Source organism: Scyliorhinus canicula, chromosome 1, assembly GCF_902713615.1.
Source record: "Scyliorhinus canicula chromosome 1, sScyCan1.1, whole genome shotgun sequence".
Lineage (NCBI taxonomy): Eukaryota > Metazoa > Chordata > Chondrichthyes > Carcharhiniformes > Scyliorhinidae > Scyliorhinus > Scyliorhinus canicula.
In genome coordinates, this window is record NC_052146.1 from 78,723,550 (window position 1) to 78,747,874 (window position 24,325).

General features: G+C 47.6%; 1 protein-coding gene across 1 annotated transcript in view; it reads left to right on the forward strand.

Moving 5' to 3' along the window:
• The window catches only part of LOC119964348 (serine/threonine-protein phosphatase 4 catalytic subunit), a 43,487-nt gene extending 19,440 nt beyond the window's left edge, over positions 1-24,047 (forward strand). Inside the window, exons 5-8 of the mRNA XM_038793689.1 lie at positions 2,799-2,972; positions 4,349-4,475; positions 18,197-18,386; positions 23,512-24,047. Coding sequence (XP_038649617.1) covers positions 2,799-2,972; positions 4,349-4,475; positions 18,197-18,386; positions 23,512-23,641 — 621 coding nt within the window. The 3' untranslated portion in view covers positions 23,642-24,047. The remainder of the gene's footprint in view (positions 1-2,798; positions 2,973-4,348; positions 4,476-18,196; positions 18,387-23,511) is intronic.
• Positions 24,048-24,325: the final 278 nt, after the last annotated feature.

The window sequence follows — 24,325 nt, forward strand, 5'->3', positions numbered from 1 at the left end:
AGTCCTGGACCGAACATCACTGTTGCTTTATTGCAGATTATTATTAACATTTTATCTTTTGGGTGTGAGTGCTGCTGGCAAGGCTTCATTTACTGTCCATCCCTAGTTGCCCTGAGGTGGTTGTGGGGAAGCTGCTGTGTGACCTTCAGTTCATGTGGTGAAGTTACTCAATGCTGATGGTTAGGATGTTCCAGGATGCTCACCTTGTGATGGTGAAGGTATTGTGAAATATGTCCTAGTCAGGATGGCTTTAACTAAGAGGGGAAATTGGAGGTGATGGCATTGCCAATGCATTTACTGCCCTTCTCAGTGACAGAGATGGTGGGGGAGGGAGATGCTGTCTGTTGGTGTATGCTGAAATGAGCATTGGCAAATAGGTGCTGCTGAAAGACCCAATTGATGATTTCAATCACCTTAGATTGACTGCGTTAGATTTATTGCCCCTCTTTATAGATGGCACATGCTTGGGCCATCCTCCTCATTGTTGGGTAGATGTCAGAGACATTGGTGTACTATAGTAGTATGATGAGAGTGCAGCCAGCTCTGGCATCTCTGATTGATTGATGCCAGCTCTAATTGATGATAATCCAGAATTGCGATAACTGACTGTGGTGCTTCCATGATTCTACTGTTGATGTTCCCTGTAAAATTTCACTGATGCCTGGTTTTGAGCTGTTAAACCTAACCTTTGTCCCACTTAACACCATAATTCAAAGAACAAAGAAAATTACAGCACAGGAACAGGCTCTTCGGCCCTCCCAGCCTGCGCCGATCCAGATCCTTTATCTAAACGTGATGCCTATTTTCCAAGGTCTACTTCTCTCTGTTCCCCACCCGTTCATATATCTGTCCAGATGCATCTTAAATGATGCTATCGCACCCGCCTCTACCACCTCCGCTGGCAAAGCATTCCAGGCACCCACCACCCTCTGCGTAAAAAACTTTCCACGCGCATTTCCCTTAAACTTTTCCCCTCTCACCTTGAAATCGTGACCCCTTGTAATTGACACCCCCACTCTTGGAAAAAGCTTGTTGCTATCCACCCTGTCCATACCTCTCATAATTTTGTATACCTCAATCAGGTCTCCCCTCAACCTCCGTCTTTCCAATGAAAACAATCCTAATCTACTCAACCTTTCTTCATAGCTAGCATCCTCCATACCAGGCAACATCCTGGTGAACCTCCTCTGCACCCTCTCTAAAGCATCCACATCCTTCTGGTAATGTGGCGACCAGAACTGCATGCAGTGTTCCAAATGTGGCCTAACCAAAGCCCGATACAACTGTAACATGACCTGCCGGCTCTTGTACATTACATGATGGTGGATTCAGATGAGTTTTGGCCTTCATGAAGCCTGAGATGGTGAATTCTATCAATTATTATAATAATAATCATTGCTTATTGTCACGAGTAGGCTTCAATGAAGTTACTGTGAAAAGCCCCTAGTTGCCACATTCCGACACCTGTTCGTGGAGGCCGGTACGGGAATTGAACCTGCGCTGCTGGCCTTGTTCTGCATTACAAGCCAGCTGTTTAACCCACTGTGCCAAACCAGCCCCCTGTAATTGAATATTACAAGGAGGCACATGTTCAGTGAGGGGGATGGGTTCAGTGGAGATGTGTGGATGTGCGGGGGAGGTTTTTTTTTAACACTGAGTAGTGGTGGCCTGGAATGCACTGCCAAATGAGGTGGTTGAGGCAGATGTGTTAGCGACCTTTAAGACTTATCTGGATAGGCGCATGGCCAGACGGTGGTTTGTCTAGATAGGACACTTGATTGGTGCAGGCTTGGAGGGCCGAAGGTTCCTGTGCTGTTTTGATTTTTGTTTATAGTGCCTCTTCTCTAAAGCAGGTAAACTGACAAGTGCAAGATCCAATCAGCTGGCTGCTTGTGCCGATTTCTTTGCCACCTGATGAAGAAGTAACCTGGTTGGAGGACTTGGCCAGCTCAGTTGGTGGTGGTACTGCTGAGGCAACTATGGCGATAGATATTGAAGTGCCCCCGATTCCTCAAGTGACATTCAATATGGATGAGTGTTTATTCAGTTGGTGGGGTTGTTAGAAGATGTTAATCACCAGGAAGTTTCCTTGCCTGTGTTTGCCATGAAGTCGTGCAACCTAGTTGGGCCTAGAGTTAATTTTGACGTCCATAGTCACTAGTCTACCCCCCCCCCCCCCCCCCCCCCCCCTCCTGACTATATACTGTGCCCTTATCTCAGGTGGTTATATCCTACCAGTGGGTCAGGGCATACCCAGGAACAGTGATTTAGTAATCTAGGATGTTGGCTGATGTATGTATTTCTGAGGACCTGTGGGGCCATTGAGCAGGGGTCAATTTTGCCGCACTAGGTGGCAGCCTTTGTTTTGGTGAGCGGGGCCTCACTGGGCTGATTGGACTGCAGCCAAGGTAGGCTGAAGGACCTCTTCCTGCTTTGTAAAACTCTACAACCTAGGTCTTGTGATACAGTATTCGGTCATTGCTAAAGTTCTGCTGATTTTTTTTCTTAAACTTTGTATTGCTTTGCTAAATGGGTGGCTTGCTCAGCCACTTCCTAGTGTGGTGTAAGTTGTGTCGGCTGGACTGGGCAGGCGTCCCCAATTCCAAAATTGGTTTTAATGACGCAGCATTTTTCACAATCGTTTTCTGATATCAACCCACAATTGACCAGATTTGTTACACTGTGTCTCAAGATTCCATTTTAAACTCATGACCGTTAGGTTGTTGATCCAGGAAAGTAAGCCATAGTTTTATTGTAAAAACTAGTCCTTGGCTAACCTGGATCTCTCTATGTGACAGGTCCGCTATCCAGACAGAATCACGTTGATCAGAGGGAATCACGAAAGCAGGCAAATTACTCAGGTTTATGGTTTTTATGATGAGTGCCTGCGCAAATATGGATCAATAACGGTGTGGAGGTACTGCACAGAGATCTTTGACTACCTCAGCCTCTCTGCTGTCGTGGATGGGAAGGTAAGCAATGAATGATATTGAATTATGTTTGATTAGTGCATGTTTGTGTCTTAGTATTTCCATATTGCCTTTAATGGGTTGTACTTGGGTTTAACTGTGGCAGAAAAGGATGTGAGCTGCCACCTGTTCTGAGTTGTGAACTTGATAGAGGTGGGCTTGGATGATATAGGTGTAAACTGCTTATTGGAACTACGGGCACGTACCTAAAAGGTTTCAGTACCAATATACTGAACAACAAGGAAGTTTGTAGCAAATTTACTGCCATGTCCCTCCAAAGAGTGGACACGTGGAACACATGTTTATGGAGAAATGAAGTACTGCTGATTTCACCGGCATGGTCATCCAGTGCCATATATTCTTATCTATGCTTTTGTCACCTCTGGATTCAAATTCTGCAATGTTGTCTTTGCCAGTTTCTCTCCCTCCTAGCTTATCTTTGCCATAATCTTTAGCTTACTTGAAATTAATCACCAACTTCACTCCATAGACACTCCTGGAGTGTATTGAATTGAAAATTACTATCCTACCTCTGCACAGTGCCTCCCCACGACATGGTCCTGCCTCTGCTCAATGGTGAGCCTCGTGTCCTACCCTGTACCTTTTCAGATCCTCTCTCATGGCCTTTTATAGATATGTCCTTCGCCTGACGCGGCCTTCCTCTCTGAAACGCAGTCTGTAACTTCCATCCATCTTTTATAGCCACTCCCTTGTTTTTATTCTCCAGTGTGCTCCCCCCCCACCGTGCACTTAGCTAATGACTGAATGAGAAAAGTGGGTCAGGGAAATCAAATAGGCCCGGAGTTCTCACATTTTCACAAACCAGTGGTGGTGGGCAACTTGTGGCCCATCTGGATTCTGAGTGCGACCCACGAGACATCTTGTTGATCGTCGCCCATGTACAGAGTTGCCAATTCTGGTGATTCCCATCCGTGGAGATTTTTTTTCTACCAGTGTGACTGATACATACTTAAAGCGAAGGCGAGTGACATGAGGTGTGTGCTGAATGCTTACAACATTGACTGAGAGAGCCGGGCGCTGCCTCTGCGTAAAAGTGTAAATATTTCTTGTTGATGGTGCTATTAATATAAACCATTAAGCATTTTCTCTAATTGTTATGAGATTTTTGACATGTATTAAATGCACTGAATCTTATTCATGGGTCGTGGTTAGTGAGCAAGCCTGTTTTCAATCTTGCTGTCCACTGAGATGAAGGAGGATCACTTATGCGGCCCACTCACTAGCCTAGGTTACCCACCACTGGTCTATACCGTATACCCACGTGTGTTCCACCTGGCTTGGTGAAATACATTAAACAGTCAATTCAAATTTCTTTGCTTTAATTAAAAATATATATTTTTTTCATCTCCCTCTTGTAGATCTTCTGTGTTCATGGTGGCCTCTCTCCATCAATCCAGACCTTGGACCAGATCAGAACAATAGACAGGAAACAGGAAGTCCCCCATGATGGCCCAATGTGTGATCTCCTATGGTCTGACCCAGAAGGTAAGTCCTGTTATTAACAAAAATCATTTTAGATAAAAGTTGAAACTAGTTTTACCCTCTGGTCTCCTGGAATCATAGCATCATAGAATTTACAGTGCAGAAGGAGGCCATTCGGCCCATCGAGTCTGCACCGGCCCTTGGCAAGAGCACCCTACCTAGGCTTACACCTCCACCCTATCCTCATAACCCAGTAACCCCACCTAACCGCCATTTTGGATACTTAAGGGCAATTGATCATGGTCAGTCCACCTAACCTACACATCTTTGGACTGTGGGAGGAAACCAGAGCACCTGGAGGAAATCCATGCAGACACTGGGAGCATGTGCAAACTCCGCACAGACAGTGACCCAAGCCGGGAATCGAACCTTGGAGGTTTCAGTTTTGAAGGAACAATGCTAACCACTGTGCTACCGTGCCACCCATGTTGAAGTGCTGGCTATTGATCAGTTACAGACCCTTAAATGGCAGGTGAGCTGTTCACCTTCGAAGTCTGAGTCGTGTGCTAGTTTTTATTGTTAGACTCTATCTAATCTATCTGAATAACTTCAGCAAATTCCTGGTGCCATGTTATATTCCTTGTCTTTTCCTCCAAGATAGCCAGATATGTAGCGTTGACAAAGAATATAAAAATAAGAAGTTTGAATCAAAGCAAATTTATTTCACAAGATTAACTTTGATGTGGAGATGTCGGCGTTGGACTGGGGTGAGCACAGTAAGAAGTCTTACAACACCAGGTTAAAGTCCAACAGGTTTGTTTCAAACACTAGCTTTCGGAGCACTGCTCCTTCCTCAGGTGAATGGAGAGGTATGTTCCAGAAACATTTATATAGACAAAGTCAGATGCTGGACAATGCTTGGAATGCGAGCTTTTGCGGGTAATCAAATCATTACAGATCCAGAGATAGGGGTAACCCCAGGTTAAAGAGGTGTGAATTGTCTCAAGCCAGGACAGTTGGTAGGATTTTGCAAGTCCAGGCCAGATGATGGGGGTTGAATGTAATGTGACATGAATCCAAGATCCTAGTTTTTAAAAAAAAAAAATTTTTATTGGAATTTTTTACAGAAAATATAACAACAAGTATAGCAACAAGCAGTAATATGCAACTAACAGCCCCATAACACCCACAATTCCCCCCATACCGTAACATCACATGTATCACACTCCCCCCCCCCCCCCCCCCCCCCCACAAGAGAACTTAACCATAAATTAAAATTATATAAATCAAATTTAAATAAAATAAGCAAACATAATCAACGTCCCCCGGATCCAGGTCTCCACGCTTGGGGGCCTCGCGTCCTTCCATTGTAGCAAAATCCTTCGCCGGGCTACTAGGGACACAAAGGTCAGCACACCGGCCTCTTTCGCCTCCTGCACTCCCGGCTCTACCCCAACCCCAAAGATCGCAAGTCCCCATCCTGGCTTGACCCTGGATCCCACCACCCTTGACACTGTCCTCGCCACCCCCTTCCAGAACTCCTCCAATGCCGGGCCTGCCCAGAACATATGGGCATGGTTCGCTGGACTCCCCGAGCACCTGACACACCTATCTTCACCCCCAAAGAACCTACTCATCCTCGTCCCAGTCATGTGGGCCCGGTGCAGCACCTTGAATTGGATGAGGCTAAGCCGCGCACACGAGGAGGAAGAATTTACCCTCTCCAGGGCATCAGCCCATGTCCCGTCTTCAATCTGTTCCCCCTCCCACTTCGTTTTCAGCTCCTCTACTGACGCCTCTTCCACCTCCTGCATAAGCTTGTAGATATCGGATATCTTCCCCTCCCCGACCCAGACCCCCGAGAGCACCCTGTCACTCACCCCCCTCGCGGGGAGCGCAGGGAATCCCTCCACTTGCCGTCTAGCAAATGCCTTTACCTGCAGATATCTAAACATGTTTCCCGGCGGGAGCCCAAATTCCTCCTCCAACTCCCCCAGGCTCGCAAACCTTCCGTCGATAAACAGGTCCCTCAGCTGTCTAATGCCCGCTCTATACCATCCCCGAAATCCCACATCCATGTTCCCCGGGACGAACCTATGGTTCCCCCTTAACGGAGCCTCCATCGAGCCCCCCACTTCTCCCCTATGTCGCCTCCACTGCCCCCAAATCTTGAGGGTAGCCGCCACCACCGGACTCGTGGTATACCTCGTGGGAGGGAGCGGCCACGGCGCCGTTACCAGGGCCCCCAGGCTTGTATCCCCACAGGACGCTCTCTCCATCCGTTTCCATGCTGCCCCTCCCCCTCCATCACCCACTTACGCACCATCGACACGTTGGCCGCCCAGTAGTACCCAGAGAGGTTGGGCAACGCCAGCCCCCCTCCATCTCTACTCCGCTCCAAGAAGACCCTCTTCACCCTCGGGGTGCCATGTGCCCAAACGAATCCCATGATGCTGCTGGTCACCCTTTTAAAAAAGGCCCTAGGGATAAAGATGGGCAAGCACTGGAAGAGGAACAAGAACCTCGGGAGAACCGTCATTTTGACGGATTGTACGCTGCCCGCCAGCGATAGCGGCACCATGTCCCACCTTTTAAATTCCTCCTCCATCTGTTCCACTAGTCTGGTGAAGTTAAGCTTATGAAGAGCCCCACAACTCCTGGCCACCTGCGCCCCCAGGTACCTGAAACTCTTCACTGCCCTCCTGAAGGGGAGCCTCCCAATTCCCTCCTCCTGATCTCCCGGGTGCACTACAAATACCTCGCTCTTTCCTAAGTTCATCTTATAGCCCGAGAAGCCCCCAAATTCCGCTAACAGCTCCATCACCCCCGGCATTCCCCCCTCTGGGTCCGCCACATATAACAGCAGGTCGTCCGCATACAGCGATACCTGGTGCTCCTCCCCACCCCGCACCAGACCCCTCCACTTCCCTGACTCCCTCAACGCTATGGCCAGCGGTTCAATCGCCAGTGCAAAGAGCAGAGGGGACAGGGGACACCCCTGCCTGGTCCCACGATAAAGCCTAAAATACTCCAATCTCCTTCCATTTGTGACTACACTTGCCATCGGCGCTGCGTAAAGCAGCCTCACCCATTTGATGAATCCGTCCCCAAATCCAAACCTCTCCAGCACCTCCCACAGGTACCCCCACTCAACTCTATCAAACGCTTTCTCTGCGTCCAGCGCCACCACTATCTCCGCCTCCCCCTCCACTGCCGGCATCATGATAACATTGAACAGTCTCCGCCCATTCGTGTTGAGCTGCCGCCCCTTGACAAATCCTGTCTGATCTTCATGAATTACCTCTGGCACACAATCCTCTATCCTGGTAGCCAGGATCTTCGCCAGCAACTTAGCGTCTACGTTAAGGAGCGAGATAGGCCTATATGATCCGCACCGCAAGGGGTCCTTATCCCGTTTTAGGATCAAAGAGATCAGTGCCCGCGACATCGTCGGGGGCAAAGCCCCCCCCTTCCCACGCCTCATTGAAAGTTCGCACCAGCAGGGGACCCACCAGGTCCGCATATTTTTTGTAAAATTCTGCCGGGAACCCGTCCGGCCCCGGGGCCTTACCTGACTGCATTTGCCCGATCCTCCTGACTAGCTCCTCCAACTCTATCGGCGCCCCCCGCCCCTCTACCAGCCTCTCCTTGAACCCTTGGGAAACATAGCCTGTTCATGAAGCTCTCCATCCCCTCTCTCCCCCTCGGAAGTTCCGACCGGTACAATCCCTCGTAAAAGTCCCTAAAGACCCTGTTTACTTCTGTCCCCTTCTGCACTACATTTCCACCTCCATCCTTCACTCCCCCAATTTCCCTAGCCGCATCTCGCCTACGGAGCTGATGCGCCAACATCCTGCTCGCCTTCTCTCCATACTCGTATCCTGCGCCCTCCTCCACTGTGTCTCCGCCTTTCTGGTGGTCAACAAGTCAAAATTGGCCTGCTACCTGCACCGTTCTCCCAGCAACCCTTCCTCCGGTGCCTCCGCATATCTCCTGTCCACCTCCAGAAGCTCTCCCACCAGTCTCTCCCTCTCCTTCCTCTCCCTCCTTTCCCTGTGGGCCCGGATGGAGGTCAGCTCCCCCGGATCACTGCTTTCAGAGCCTCCCAGACTATCCCCACCTGGACCTCCCCCGTATCATTGGTATCCAGATACCCCTCAATGCTTCTCCGAACCCTCTTACACACCCCCTCCTCCGCCAGCATCCCCATATCCAGGCGCCAGAGAGGGCGCTGGTCCCGCGCCTCCCCCATCTCCAGATCAACCCAGTGCGGGGCATGGTCCGAAATCGCTATGGCCGAATACTCTGCATCCTGCACCCTCGGGATCAATCCCCTGCTCAGGACAAAAAAGTCTATCCGGGAATAAACCCTATGGACGTGAGAGAAAAAGGAATACTCCCGCGCTCTCGGTCTCCCAAACTTCCAAGGATCCACCACTCCCATCTGGTCCATGTATTCCCTCAGCACTTTGGCCGCCGCCGGTCTCCTACCCGTCCTTGAACTGGACCGGTCCAGTGTGGGATCCAGCACTGTGTTAAAATCTCCCCCCATGATCAGGCCCCCTGCCTCCAGGTCCGGGATGCGGCCCAACAATCGCCTCATGAAGCCAGCATCATCCCAATTCGGGGCATATACGTTCACCAGCACCACCTTCTCTCCCTGCAGCCTACCCCTCACCATGATATATCTGCCCTCCTTGTCCGACACCACCTCAGCCGCCTCAAACGCCACCCTCTTCCCCACTAGAATCGCCACCCCCTGGTTCTTCGCGTCCAATCCTGAATGATAAACCTGCCCCACCCACCCCTTCCTCAGACGGACCTGGTCCGCCACCTTCAGGTGGGTCTCCTGGAGCATAGCCATGTCTGCCTTCAACCCCCTTAGATGGGAGAACACCCTGGTTCTCTTAACCGGCCCGTTCAGCCCCCTCACGTTCCATGTAATCAGCCGGATCAGAGGGCAACCCGCCCCCCTCCCCCGCCGACTAGCCATAGCTTGGCAGATGTTCACCCCAGGCCAGCACACCCCGCTCGACCCGTTCCCCATGGCGATAACGCCTCTCCTCTTCCCCCATCGGCTTCTTCCTAGTCGTTCCAGCAGCAACCCGGTATCTCTCCCCCCCCCCCACACAAGGCTAGGACCCCTCCTAGCCGCAACGTACCCTCCATGGTACTCCCGTGAGTCAGCTGACTTCTGCTGACCCCGGCAGCTCCCGCCAAAACCTATCCCCTCCCGGCTTGGGGTCATCCCCCTCTTGCCACACCTCCTTGGCATTGCTGCAGCGTGGGAAAAAAGACCTGTAGAGGCCCGCCTCCACCGCAAGCTCCATCCCCCCTGCCCCGCAGCGCGGGAAACCAGAGGAAAGCCCGCGCTTTCACACTGCAACTCCCCACCCTTCTGACGCAGTTCCCCAAAATCCAGTTTCCCCTCAATCCCCAGCCCCGTACAGAAGAGAACATATAGAACACAAACCCCCAACACTCCCCACCTATCCCACAACCATGCCCAACAAACAAACCCACCCGTAAACAGAGCAAACAGAAAACCAGCATACATAACACATATGTCGAAGTTGAAAAAGTTGAAACAGTTGGAACAAAACAGCCACAGTGGAAACAACGCCGGCCAAAGTATGTCCCCAGGCCCTAGTTTGAGTCCAGCTTCTCCGCCTGTACAAAGGCCTACGCCTCCTCCGGGGACTCGAAGTAATGGTGCCGGTCCTTGTATGTCACCCACAGGCGCGCAGGCTGCAGCATTCCAAACCTGACCTGCTTAGCATGAAGCACCGCCTTCGTCCGGTTGAACCCGGCCCGCCGCTTAGCCACCTCCGCACTCCAGTCCTGGTAGATCCTCACTACCGAATTCTCCCATTTACTGCTCCTCTCTTTCTTGGCCCAGCGCAGCACACACTCCCGGTCACTGAATCGGTGGAACCGCACCAGCACCGCCCTCGGGGGCTCACCTGCCTTGGGCCTCCTGGCCATCACTCTGTGCGCTCCCTCGAGCTCCAGGGGCAAATGGAAGGACCCCGCTCCCATCAACGAGCTCAACATCGTGGTCACATACGCCGGGAGATCCGACCCCTCCAGCCCCTCCGCCAGGCCCAGGACCCTCAGATACTTTCGCCTCGTGCGAACGTCCAGCTCCTCCAAGCGGTCCTGCCACTTTTTATGAAGTGCCTCGTGCAACTCCACTTTCCCAACGAGGACCACGGCCTACTCCTCTCTTTCAACGGCCTGCCGCTGCAACTCCCGAATAGACTCCTCCTGTGCCGCCTGGGTCCCAAGCAGCTTGGTCGTAGTTGCATTCATGGAGTCCAGCAGCTCAGCCTTCAGCTCAGCAAAACAACGTAGGAGCGAGGCCTGTTGCTCCTGCGCCCACTTTCACCAGTCCTCGGGTGTTGCGCGGCCGCCATTTTGTTTTTCTTCCCCCGTTTTTTTTGGGGAGTTACTGCAGCCTTTTTCACCATATAGTGTGGGGCAAGTTCTTCCAGGCACCTTCCCCCACTGGGATACGTAGCAACAGCACCGTTTGGGGCCCTTAAAACGGCCCAAAAGTCCTTAAATAGCAGGAGTGCCGGCCGCCATTTTGTTTTTCTTCCCCCGTTTTTTTGGGGGAGTTACTGCAGCCTTTTTCTTCTTCCCACTCCGGGTGAGCACCATATAGTGTGGGACAAGTTCTTCCAGGCACCTTCCCCCACCGGGATGCGTAGAAACAGCGCCGTTTGGGGCCCTCTAAACGGCCCAAAAGTCCCTAAATAGTGGGAGCTGCTGAACGTGCGGCTTAGCTCCGCATAGCCGCAACCGGAAGTCTCCAAGATCCTAGTTGAGGCCGCACTCATGCGTGCACTCATGCGCACTCAGGACTGCAAAATCCTACCAACTGTCCTGGCTTGAGACAATTCACACCTCTTTAACCTGGGGTTACCCCTATCTCTGGATCTGTAATGATTTGATTACCCGCAAAAGCTCGCATTCCAAGCATTGTCCAGCATCTCTGACTTTGTCTATATAAATGTTTCTGGAACATACCTCTCCATTCACCTGAGGAAGGAGCAGTGCTCCGAAAGCTAGTGTTTGAAACAAACCTGTTGGACTTTAACCTGGTGTTGTAAGACTTCTTACTGTGCCCACGATTAACTTCGATTAGGTTCGCACACTTTAACAGATACTAAACTAATAAAACGGAAACTGTAATAATCAATATTCTATGTAACTAATAAACTACACGATGATTTGATCTTGTGCTATATCTCTACAATCAATTCTCACTCTGTTCTCCTAAGCCTCTCATCATGTTGTCTTCAGTTTCTCCCAGAATTCCTACCTACGCTGTCTTATACAAAATTAGTAATGCCATCTACTGTTTGATTTACACATAGTTTCAGATGTTAACCCTTTACAACACTGGCACTACACATATCATAACAGGCATCACAGCCCTTTCTGATTCAATGTGCTCCCAAGGATCGATCTTTCTGTAGCGGGAACAGGAGTGTGACCTGATTTTAACCAATGGAATCCCTATTGCCCTGAAAGCACCCTTGCTTTCCAGTTTTACCCAATTCACAAAGCGGATTTAGACAACTGCAGAAATCTGCAGCCTTCTATCTCTCTGATTTAGTCTTATACCTCCTCTGAGGGGTCAGGCATAATAGTTGCACGCAATAAGTTAGTGAAGGACAAGGAAAACCTTTTTGCCCCATCTTGGTTTGTCTGTCAAGCGAGATCTGAGTTACCCCCCCACTAGCTGTTTCTTAAATAGTTCCAGGGTTTACTTTTGCTTCTGCTGTTGCTGGGACTTTATTCCACACACTGACCACACTGAGTGAAAACAATTTCCTGTTGTCTACCTGAAATCCATTATCAGCCAGTGCCTGCCTTGGAGCACTCGCAATTCAGATAAAACCCCAGATTTAGGCTTTTCCTTTGTCTTATTAATCTTCAATTGCTCAGTGGGACAGCCTCCCCTGCGCCCCCACCCTCCCATCAGCCCGGTTGCGCCTCCGACCCCCACTCTTTCACATTTCTCCAGTTGTCTTGCAGAACTATGGGAAATATACAGCTTTGTTGGAGGCCATTCGGCCCATCTGTTGTATGCTAGTTGCCTGAGCAATCCAAAACTAATCCTCTCCCTTCTCTTAACGAATGACCATGTATATTTCGTTTGCTTCGAACACTTATCCAACTTTTAGAACAAAGAATATACAGTGCAGAAGGAGGCCATTCGGCCCATCGAGTCCCACTTAAGCCCTCACTTCCACCCTTTCCCCGTAACCCAATAATCCTTCCTGATCTTTGTTTTTTGGTCACTATGGGCAATTTATCATGGCCAATTCACCTAACCTACACGTCTTTGGACTGTGGGAGGAAACCAGAGCACCCGGAGGACATCCACGCAGACACGGGGAGAACGTGCAGACTCCGCACAGACAGTCACCCAGAGGGGAATCAAACCTGAGACCCTGGCGCTGTGAAGCCACAGTGCCATCCAAATGAGCTACCGTGCTGCCTATTAAAAGATGCAATGGTCTCTGCTTCAACCATTCCTTGGAGCTGAGTATTTCACATTTCAACAACCCACTGCTTAAAGAGAATTTTCCACACCCATCTCATTGTTAATGCCAATGTTAAATTGATGATCCATTGTTGCTGACTCCCAACAAGAAGAAATAGTCTGTTCCTTGAATATCGCTGAAATAAAAAACATGTTGAAGCTTTATTCTTCCAAATGTAAAGGGAACAACAATTTATACTTGAAGAGGAGACTGCTGAATGGTTGGCAAGTGAACTCTGGTAGAGGTGTGGCCATAGAGAATGTACCAATTAACTAATGTTTGACAATTAACTGCCAAGCTTTGTTTAAATTCAAACCACGCAGACGGACTCTGGTCATTTCATTGCCCTGGGGAATGACCCAGACACGCAGACGGACTCTGGTCATTTCATTGCCCTGGGGAATGACCCAGACACGCAGACGGACTCTGGTCATGGCATTGCCCTGGGGAATGACCCAGACACGCAGACGGACTCTGGTCATGGCATTGCCCTGGGGAATGACCCAGACATGCAGACGGACTCTGGTCATGGCATTGCCCTGGGGAATGACCCAGACACGCAGACGGACTCTGGTCATTTCATTGCCCTGGGGAATGACCCAGACACGCAGACGGACTCTGGTCATTTCATTGCCCTGGGGAATGACCCAGACACGCAGACGGACTCTGGTCATGGCATTGCCCTGGGGAATGACCCAGACAATGGCTATCGCCTAGTTTCAGTTGAAACAGGTGCAATGTGTGTACATGTTTTTTTTCTGTCTGTGCAGAACAGGCTCCGTGTGTTAATAGCTTCCAGCACACTTAAGAACGTAAGAACTAGGAGCAGGAGTAGGCACTTCTGCCCCTCGAGCCTGTCCGCCTTTCAATATGATCGTGGCTGATCTCCTCTTGGCCACAACTCCACTCTCCTGCCCGTTCTCCATAACCCTTAAACCCACTACTAATTAAAAAATCTGTCAATCTCCTCAAATTTACTCAAAGTCTCTGTATCCACCGCACTTTGAGATGGTGAATTCCATAGATTCATGACCCTTTGAGAGAAGTAATTTCTCCTCATCGCTGTTTAACCTGCTACCTGTTGCCTCTCAGTGCCAGGTACCCAGGTTCAATTCCAACCTCTGATGAGCGGTTTCATAGAATCCCTACAGTGCAGAGGAGGCCATTCAGCCCACATGTCTGCACGGACCCTCAGAAAGAGCAGCCCACATAGACGCAATTCCTCGTCCCATCCCCATAGCCTCACCTAACCTTTGGACACCTGGGGTAATTTAGCATGGCCAATCCATGGACTGTGGAAGGAAACCAGCGCACCCAGAGGAAACCTATGCAGGCACAGGAAGAAAGTGCAAACTCTGTCTGTGTGGCGTAGGTTTCCTCCCAACAGACAGTTGGAAATAGAGAAGCAGATTTTGGAAGGGTGTAAAAACAACAGGGTTGTTGTGGTAGGTAATTTTAACTTCCCTATATATTGACTGGGACTCAATTGATGCAAAGGGCTTGGATGGGGCAGAGCTTGTAAAGAACAATATGTAGATAGTCCAACTAGGGAAGAGGCTGTACAGGACCTGGTATTGGGGAATGCGCCTGGTCAGGTGGTCGATGTTTCAGTAGGGTACAGTTCGGGAACAGTGACCACAATTCAGGTACTGATGGATAAAGACAGTCCTCGGGTGAAGGTGCTGAATTGGGGGAAAGCTAATTATCTAACCATATTGGCAGAAACTGAAGAGTCTAGATTGGGGGTTGATGTTTGAGGGTAAATCATGTGAGAAGCTTTAACATGTCAGTTGATAGGAATTCAGGACTGGCATGTTCTTGCAAGGAAGGAGAATAAGTATAGCAAGTTTCTGGAACCTTGGATAACAAGGGGTATGGTGAGCCTAGTCCAAAAGAAAAGGAAGCATTTGTAAGGGCGAGAGGGCTAGGAACAGACAAAGCCAGTGGGGAATATAAGGAAAGTAGGAAGGAACTTAAGCAAGGAGTCAGGAGGGCTAAAAGGGGTCACGAACAGGTTTAAGGAAAATCCCAAGGCTGCTTATATGTATATAAAGAGCAAGAGGGTGGCCAGGGGTTTGCCCACTTGAGGACAGGCGACGTCATGGGGAGGGAATCTGCGTGGAGCCAGAGGGAATGGGCAAGGTGCAGGGCCTGATGGGTCTACCCCAGAATATTGAGGGTAGCTAGGGAGGAAATTGCTGGGGCCTTGACAGAAATCTTTGTATCCTCACTGGCTACAGGTGAGGTCAAGAATAGCTAATGTTGTTCCTTTATTTAAGAAAGGTAGCAAGGATAATCCAGGAAAGTACAGGCTGGTGAGCTTTGTGTTAGTGGTAGGGAATTTTTTGTTTAGGGTCCTTTTCTGAATGAAGGGCTGCGACTAGTGGTGTTCTGCAGGGATCAGTGCTGGGATCTTTGCTGTTAATAATCATCTTTATTATTGTCACAAATAGGCTTACATTAACACTGTAATGAAGTTACTCTGTAAATCCCCTAGTCCCCACACTCTGGCACCTTTTTGGGTACACAGAGAATTCATAATGTCCAATTTAGCTAACACGCACAACTTTCGGACTTGTGGGAGGAAACCCACGCAGACAATGGGAGAGCGTGCAGACTCCGCACAGACAGTGACCCAAGCTGGAATCGAACCTGGGCACTGTGAAGCAATAGTGCTATTCACTGTGCTACTGTGCCACCTTGTAGCATATATAAATGGTTTGGCGGAAAATTTAACTGATCTGATTAGTAAGTTTGTGGACAACACAAAGTTTGGTCGCATTGCGGTTAGCGATGAGGACTGTCAGAGGATACAGCAGGATATAGATCGGTTGGAGTCTTGAGCAGAGAGATGGCAGATGGAGTTTAATCCGGACAAATGTGAGGTAATGCATTTTGGAGGGTCTAATACAGGTGGAAAATATACAGGAAAATGCAGAACCCTTAGAGTATTGACAGGCAGAGAGATCTGGGTGTACAGGTCCACAGGTCACTGAAAGTGGCAACGCAGATGGAGAAGGTAGTCAAGAAGGCATTTGGCATACTTGCCTTCATCAGTCAGAGAATTTAATATAACAATTGGCAAGTTATGCTGCAAATGTATAGAACCTTTGTTTACCAGGATGTTGCCTGGTATGGAGGGCATTAGTTATGAGGAGAGGTTGGATAAACTTGGTTTGTTCTCACTGAAACGACGGAGGTTGAGGGGCGACCTGATAGAAGTCTACAAAATTATGAGGGGCATGGACAGAGTGGATAGTCAGAAGCTTTTTCCCCAGGAGGAAGAGTCAATTACTAGGGGACATAGGTTTAAGGTGCGAGGGGCAAAGCTTAAAGGAGACATGCGAGGGTAGTGGGTGCCTGGAACGCGTTGCCGGAGAAGGTGGTGGAAGCAGGTACAATAGTGACGTTTAAGGGGTGTCTTGATAAAGACATGAATAGGATAGGAATAGAGGGATATGGATCCTGGATGTGCAGAAGGTTGTAGGTTAGACGGGCAACATGGTCGGCGCAGGCTTGGAGGGCATTTTCCTGTGCTATACGGTTCTTTGTTCTTTTTTTCTACCAATACTTGCACTTTCATTGCATTGCGTGCTTAAACCCTAAGGTCTCCAGTATCTTCCCATCGAGGGGTGTGTACTGTTTTCCACTGATCTCCCACTCGAGGGCGTTTTATACTTGTTTGTCTTGAATTTAATCTGTCTTATTTAATTACAACCCGAATGAAATGAAATGAAAATGGCTTATTGTCACGAGTAGGCTTCAAGTGAAGTTACTGTGAAAAGCCCCTAGTCGCCACATTCCGGCACCTGGTCGGGGAGGCTGGTACGGGAATTGAACCGTGCTGCTGGCCTGCCTTGGTCTGTTTTCAAAGCCAGCAATTTAGCCCTGTGCTAAACCAGCCCCAATGGTAAATTGCACCAAGTGAAAATAAGGGGTGTATTGTTGAGGGTACTGCTAATTAATGGAACCTTGCAGGGACTTGGCTCCAGCTTCTCCTCTTGCATGTTATTCTGTGGTAACAAACAGTTGCTAGTCATTTCAGAGGTCACTTTCTTGCACCCCCAGGGGTAGGGGACTGTGTCCCTGGTGGGTGTGAGATGGATGTCAAATCTCTGAATCCTATACTATAACTGGTGAGCATGCCATGAATCAGCAGCATAGTTACTCACTGTGCAGGTTATCTGTGGTTAATTCTGTGCCCTTTTCCTCAGCTTCTACAGGATGGCACAGTAGTTAGCACTGCTGCCTCAGTGCCAAGGACCTGGGTTAATTTTTGGCTTGGGTGACTGTGTGGAGTTTACATGTTCTCCCCGTGTCTGCATGGGTTTCCTCTGGGTGCTTCAGTTTCTTCCCACAGTCCAAAGATGTGCAGGTTAGTGGGTTGGCCATGTTAAATTGCTCCGATTGCCCCTTAGTGTCCAAAGATTAGGTGGGATTATGGGGTTACAGGGTTAGGGCAAGGGAGTGGGCCTAGGTAAGGGTGCCCTTTCAGTGGGTTGGTACAGACTTGATGGACCAAATGGCTTCCTGCACTGTAGGGATTCTATGATTCTGTATTGCCAGTACCCAATGAACTCTTGAAAGATCAGTAAGAAGTCTTACAACACCAGGTTAAAGTCCAACATGTTTGTTTCAAACACTAGCTTTCGAAACACTGCTCCTTCCTCAGGCATCTCCACATCTTGAAAGATCATTCAGGTCAATTGCAACTCCCATTTTTAATCTGTGCGCTGCAAGCTTTACCTGTTTTACAATAATGTCAGGCGGGCTGGTAGAGAGAATGCAAACCTCAGTACTGATCCATTATCTGCTTGGTATTGCATAGAATTTACAACACAGAAACTTTATCTCTAAAGCTTCCTCCCATCCCCATTTGTCCCACCCTACCAAGATAGCCCTCCCTTTCTTTCTTCTTCATGTACTTGTCGAGCTTCCCCTTGAGTGCATCCATAACTCCCTGTGAGAGCAAATTCCACATTCTCCCCACTCTCTGGCTCCTGAGTTTCCCACTGGATTTATTAGTAACTGTCCTTTATTGATGACCCTAGGTTGCTCCATGATGTGTGCACCTACCATGAGGCTGGACAGGACTTTCAGTCTTTGTATGGTGCTGGCAGTGATCATTCCCACTGTTGAAATGGTATTGGTCCTTGAATAGCAGTGTACCTAGCCTTGCTTGATGTGGAATCCTGATGCTGACAGTTGATTTTGGATTCTTTACAGATACCACTGGTTGGGGCATCAGCCCCCGTGGAGCTGGCTACCTCTTTGGCAGTGATGTTGTTGCCCACTTCAATGCTGCCAATAGCATAGACCTGATTTGCCGTGCCCACCAGCTGGTGATGGAGGGATACAAGTGGCACTTCAATGAAACCGTTCTAACTGTGTGGTCAGCACCCAACTATTGTTACAGGTAAGAACATACTAAACATAGAGCTCATGGGATGAAAGGTCTCTGGTGATTTCCTGTCCCTCAACAGGTGCTGGGTGCCTACTAGAAGGACATTGAACAACTTAGTGATGTGGTTCCTACACTGGTGAGGTTATCTGACTGTGAAGCGCGGTACTGTCTCCACATTCACAGCCAGGGTCATAGGAGAGCAGTCAGGAGTGAAAGCACTAGTTAACTGTTGTTACGGGACCAGACCTCAATGTATGTTAAGAAACTGGATGAGAAACCCCAACAATTTTGCAATTTGTAAACTGTGAGGAAAGGATATGTCACCCCCAGGAGTAATTCCACTGACCAACAGGAATCTTTCACATTAAGACAAACTTTATTCTTAACACAGGGCCAACTACATTTACATCACAGAAAATAGCTTACAATTAACAGTTAAACAATTCTTAATAGTAAAAGAAAACAGTTTAACTTCTAACTTGTATCATCTCTATCTCCAATTAAGCAAAGCCCATTACAGGTCAAAGCCACTTGTGAAGAAATTTAGCAAACTCAAAGATACTTGCTCAGCCAAGGAGAGAGACCCTTTCAGACGCAAGCTGTGCAAGTGTTTCTATCTTTTGACAGACTAAAAGCTAAATTGCTTGCTACAGATCTGGCTCCTCATCTCTATCCCACTAACTTTCTTATGACCATCTTACTAAGGCTAAACACAGCCCCTCAATTATCTAAATCCCAGTGAACCTTCTGTCTAGAAACAAAAGTCCATAAACCCTATATAGGTAAACAAATGGTTATAATCAATGTTTATCCCACTTTTATGGTATTGTTGCTGCCACAGTGTGTCTTCACCTGTATACAGTGGACAAATGACTAAGTCTACTTGTTTAAATAAATCCATATTTATTCACATTAATATAATGTTATTGTTACATAATCACACTATCAACATAAGTTACACTGCAGAGTACTACACGTTAATACGAGACCTTGACTTAACTTCACAGTGACTAGCAAGTAGCAGGCAGATATTGGCCTTTATCTGTATGCTGAATCCTGTAGTCCTCAATGGTCTGCTCTATTCCTGGCTCTAGTCTTCCTTCTGTTGGCCGGGTGATGGCCTTCCTCGCATTGGCTGCTGTATAGAGGGAGATTCAAAGGTGGTGCGGCACCTTTTAACCTGGTTGGATTTAGTGTCCTTTATGGGTGGTCAGTAGGCAGTGTGCCTTGGCTAGACGGAGTGCACAGTTAGAGGCAGCAACTTCAAAGAACATAGAACATAGAACAGTACAGCACAGAACAGGCCCTTCGGCCCTCGATGTTGTGCCAAGCAATGGTCACCCTACTTAAACCCACATACCCGGTAACCCAACAAATCCCCCATTAACCTTACACTACGGGCAATTTATCATGGCCAATCCGCACATCTTTGGACTGTGGGAGGAAACCGGAGCACCCGGAGGAAACCCACGCACAAACGGGGAGGACGTGCAGACTCCACACAGACAGTGACCCAGCCGGGAATCGAACCTGGGCCCACTGGAGCTGTGAAGCATTGATGCTAACCACCATGCTACCGTGAGGCCCCGAAGAGCAAATAACTTTTTTGAACCACAGCAATCTAGCTGGTAGACTCAGAGTGCTGACTTATTTTTCTGAAAAGGGTTTGATACAACTTGCTGGGGCATTTCAGAAAGCAGATAAATTCAACAACATTGCTGTTGTTCTTGGGGTGGGTGGGTTACTTGTTGGCTGGACCAGGTAAGAACAGCTGATTTCCATCCCTAAACCAGATAGATTTTTATAACCATTCAAAGGTTTCATGGTCACCCATACTGAGACGAGCTTTTCATTGCAGGTTAAGTAACTAAATGAATTTAAATTCCCCCAGCTGCCATGGTGAGATATGAATCTCACCTCTGGTTACTTGTCCAGTAACATTATCAGTACATGACCTTCTCTTATGGTCTGAGCAAAGATCGGAATGGGTTTGGATGTAATGTCTCAGAACCTCCTTAGGATATAGAATCTCTAGAGTGCAGAAGGAGGCCATTCAGCCCATCGAGTCTGCACCGACTCTTCAAATGAGCGCACTGCCCATGCCCTCTCCCCCCTTCCCCATACCCTAACCTGCACATCCCTAGACACTAAGGGGCAATTTATCATGACCATCCACCTAACGCGCTCATCTTTGGACTACCTTTAAAGATCATGATTGTGAAGTGTATTTTAAATGGATGCAACATCTAGCTTGTGTAGAGCAGGACCTCGGAAATGACAATGGAGACAAATGTTTAAGACAACTTCCAGTTAAATAGTGTCTCTGGTTGCTATTTTATGTAAGAACAGAAGTAGACCATTTAACGACTCAAATCTATTCTACTATTCAATGAGATTGTAGCTGATCTAACTTTACATACCATATCCATATCCCGTAATATCTTCGGTTAACAAAAAACTATCAATCCAATTTAAAACTAACAGCTGACTTATCATCAATTGTTATTTTAGGGAGAGAGTTCTAAACTAGCAGCTCTGTGTTTGAGTGGGGTGTCCTTAACTTCTCATGGAGGGTTTGGCTCCAAGAGTGACTCCTCAACCTTAACTCCTCTTCCCTTAATCTTTTCATCAAATTGCCCCTTCCCTTCTCCGTGCTAGGGAAAGAACACCAGTTTCTATAATCTCTCCTCTTAATCCAAGCCATGAAGTGCATGGATAATTCTAGTAAATCTGTGTTGCATTGTTTCCAAGGTCAAAGAGGGGTGAATCTTTGTATGCTCAATCATGGATTATGATGTTTGATAGACTTTTATAAATTAAGGAATTTGAGATAGAACAGGAAGGTGGAATTAAAAGATCAGCCAGAATTGTATTGACTGGCAGAACAGGCTCAAAGGGCCGAATGATCTACTCTTCCTATTAGAGTTCTGTACCTTCTTGTCTTCTAGTCCCCTATATATTCAGGCTAGCATTTCATTAACTGTTTTGATGATTTTTCATATCTGCTCTTGACATTTTTATGATCCACATACTTTTACCCCTCCTACCTATCGTTTAGACCCCACCCCTCATGCTTTTAGACCATCCTTGATTATAGCCTTACATTATTTTCAAATGCAACACTCTTCCTGTACCGAGTGATGCACTAAGGCCAACGTTTGTCTCTTTCCACCATTGCTGGTAATTCCTGGAACAGGTCGCTAGTCTTCCACCAGAGGCTCATAGCTTCAGAGGCACCACTCCACCTCTGGCATGGTTGACCAGGAGTGTGTCTTGTGCTGGAAGGATTTTGGAGGTAGACAGTCAACCTGTTTGGCTGCGTTACAAATGTGCCTTCCTTGGCCATCAGGTCCTGGAGTGGGGCTCTAACCTGGAGCTTCTGGCTCAGAAGCAGGAACGCTACCTACAGTGCCACAAGACCTCCTTTACATTATTTAGGAATTATTAACCTATCTTTTTTTAAGATTGCAGTGAATTACCTCTTATTTCCCTGCATTTAAATCTTTTTCACAGTTTTGCCCATTCACTTAATTTTCTGCTTCCATCCCCATTGCATAGGATCCTGCCAATCTTTACAACATTGGCAAATTTCAAAATGTGGCTTTCTATCCCAAATGCTGAGTCATTAAGGAACACAATGATTAGTTGTGTTAATTCTTGTGAAACACCACTCGTCACATCCTGCCAGCCAGTGTACCTGTCCATTATGTCTACTCTGTCTCCTGCCACTCGACTTCAGCCAGGTTAATAATTTGCTTTCAAATCCATGAACTTCAACTTCAGCTAAAGGTGTCTGTGAGGAACTTTATCAAATGCCTTCTGGAAGTCCAATAACACCCATTCACATTCCCCTGTCCACTACATCAGTCACCTCATCAAAAAATTCAGTCCGATTTGTCAGATATCACCTCTTTATGAATACACACTGGCTCTCACTGATCAGCTGAAAATGTTCACGGTGATCACCCACTCAATCCTTAATTGTCGACTCAAGTAATTTTCTGATAAGATGTTGACTAATTGGTCTATAATTCCCTGGCATTCCTCCCTCATCTCCCTTAAATGCAGAGTGACATGCACAATTTTCCAATCTAAAATGACCAGTTCTAAATGAAGAGAAGTTTGGAAGATTTTTCATTAGGACATTGGCAATGCACTTCCTTTAAACCTGGGATGGGAAACATCTGGTCTTGGGGATTTGTCACTTTTTAAAGTTTATTTGTCCTTTTCATTATATTTTGGTAATATCAATTTTGGTGAGCCACTATCATTGATTCAGTAACAGGTTCCTTGGGATCTCTGGCATGATAACCTCTTGCTGTCAATACCGATGCAAAGTAATTCAGCATTTCCGTTAACAATAGCATTTCATAAAATCATAGAATTTACAGTGCAGGAGGCCACTCGGCCCATCAAGTCTGCACCAGCCCTTGGAAAGAGCACCCTACCCAAGCCCACATCTCCACCCTATCCCCGCAACCCAGTAACCCCGCACTTTTGGACACTAAGGGGCAATTTATCATGGCCAATCCACCTAACCTGCACATCTTTGTAATCTGGAAGGAAACGGGAGCACCCGGAGGAAACCCACGCAAACACTGGGAGAACGTGCAGACCTCTGCACAGACAGTGACCCAAGCCGGGAATCGAACCTGGGACCCTGGCACTGTGAAGCAACTGTGCTAACCATTATGCTACCGTGCTGATAGTATTTGTCAGTTCTCAAGAAGCCACTTTACTCCTAAGCACCCTCTCTTCCTCAAATAATTATAAAAATTGTGGTTTGTTTTCATTTCCCTTTCAAGTTACTTTCCACAGTTTACTGTTCCCTTTCATTCATCTGTTATTTATTGGTGTTATAGTGAACCTTTCTTTTAGTTTTATGTTGTCTCTTGCCCCTTTAACTACCTATTTGACAGGGTCAGGCTCTTGTCTCTGAAGGGAATAATCTAGATCTGTGTCACCGTAAAATTTAAATCTGGGAGGAAAGATGTGTGGAGTTTTTATTTGAAGTCTCTTGTTCTAAAATGAAAATATTTAGCTAATTCTGGAGTTGATATTAAACATTCTCTAGTGTTTTATTTCCCCAGGCCTCTCAGTTCCATGTCTGATTTGTCTGTGCCCTGTGCTCATCCAGGTGTGGAAATGTTGCTGCGATACTTGAATTGGACGAGCATTTGGAGAAGGAATTTACAATTTTTGAAGCGGCTCCTCAGGAATCCCGAGGGGTGTCGACCAAAAAGACAGTTGCTGACTACTTCCTCTGAAGGCGCATCACCCTCTGTCTGAAATCTATATAAACACTGAGCCTGCCGAAGATTTCTTTGTGGAGCGAGAGAGGGCAATAAAATAGTGTACAGTATTTGCAAACGACCATACATTCCTGAAGGCAAAAAGACTTAGGCGACCTGACCGAGAAAGAGCACATTGTGCCCGGTGCCATACCCAGTGTGGACATTAGAGTGAGCTCTCACAATCTGGGGTTATCTTTCTTGAAATTGGGAAAAAGAAAATCTCCGAACTATGTTTTTAAAAAAATGTGCGTGCCTCTTCAAGCTGACAGCTGTGCTGGAGAAATGATTTGCCCGGTGGTGACTGGTGGTCACACTTTGGCTAAAACCGAATTGGCACTTTTCTGTTTAAAATAATTTTTTAAAAGATTTTTTAATTAGTCACTTTGAAAATTCCTTTATTTGCTGTGATCCTTGGATTATATCTTCCCCAGACGCACTTCTCGAGTACACTCGTGACTGGGTTTTACAGTGACAACTACCTTGTTAAACAATCACAGCAATAAAACCTTGTCCGGGAGCAGTACCCTTCTGAACTAGCCTAAACTGGCAGAGATGCCTCCTATAGTCTTAATGTGCTGTACCTTGTTTTATGATTCTGTCTGATTGCTGTACAAAATGAGAGTGATTTGGGTTTTGTAACCAAGCTATTTTGGGACG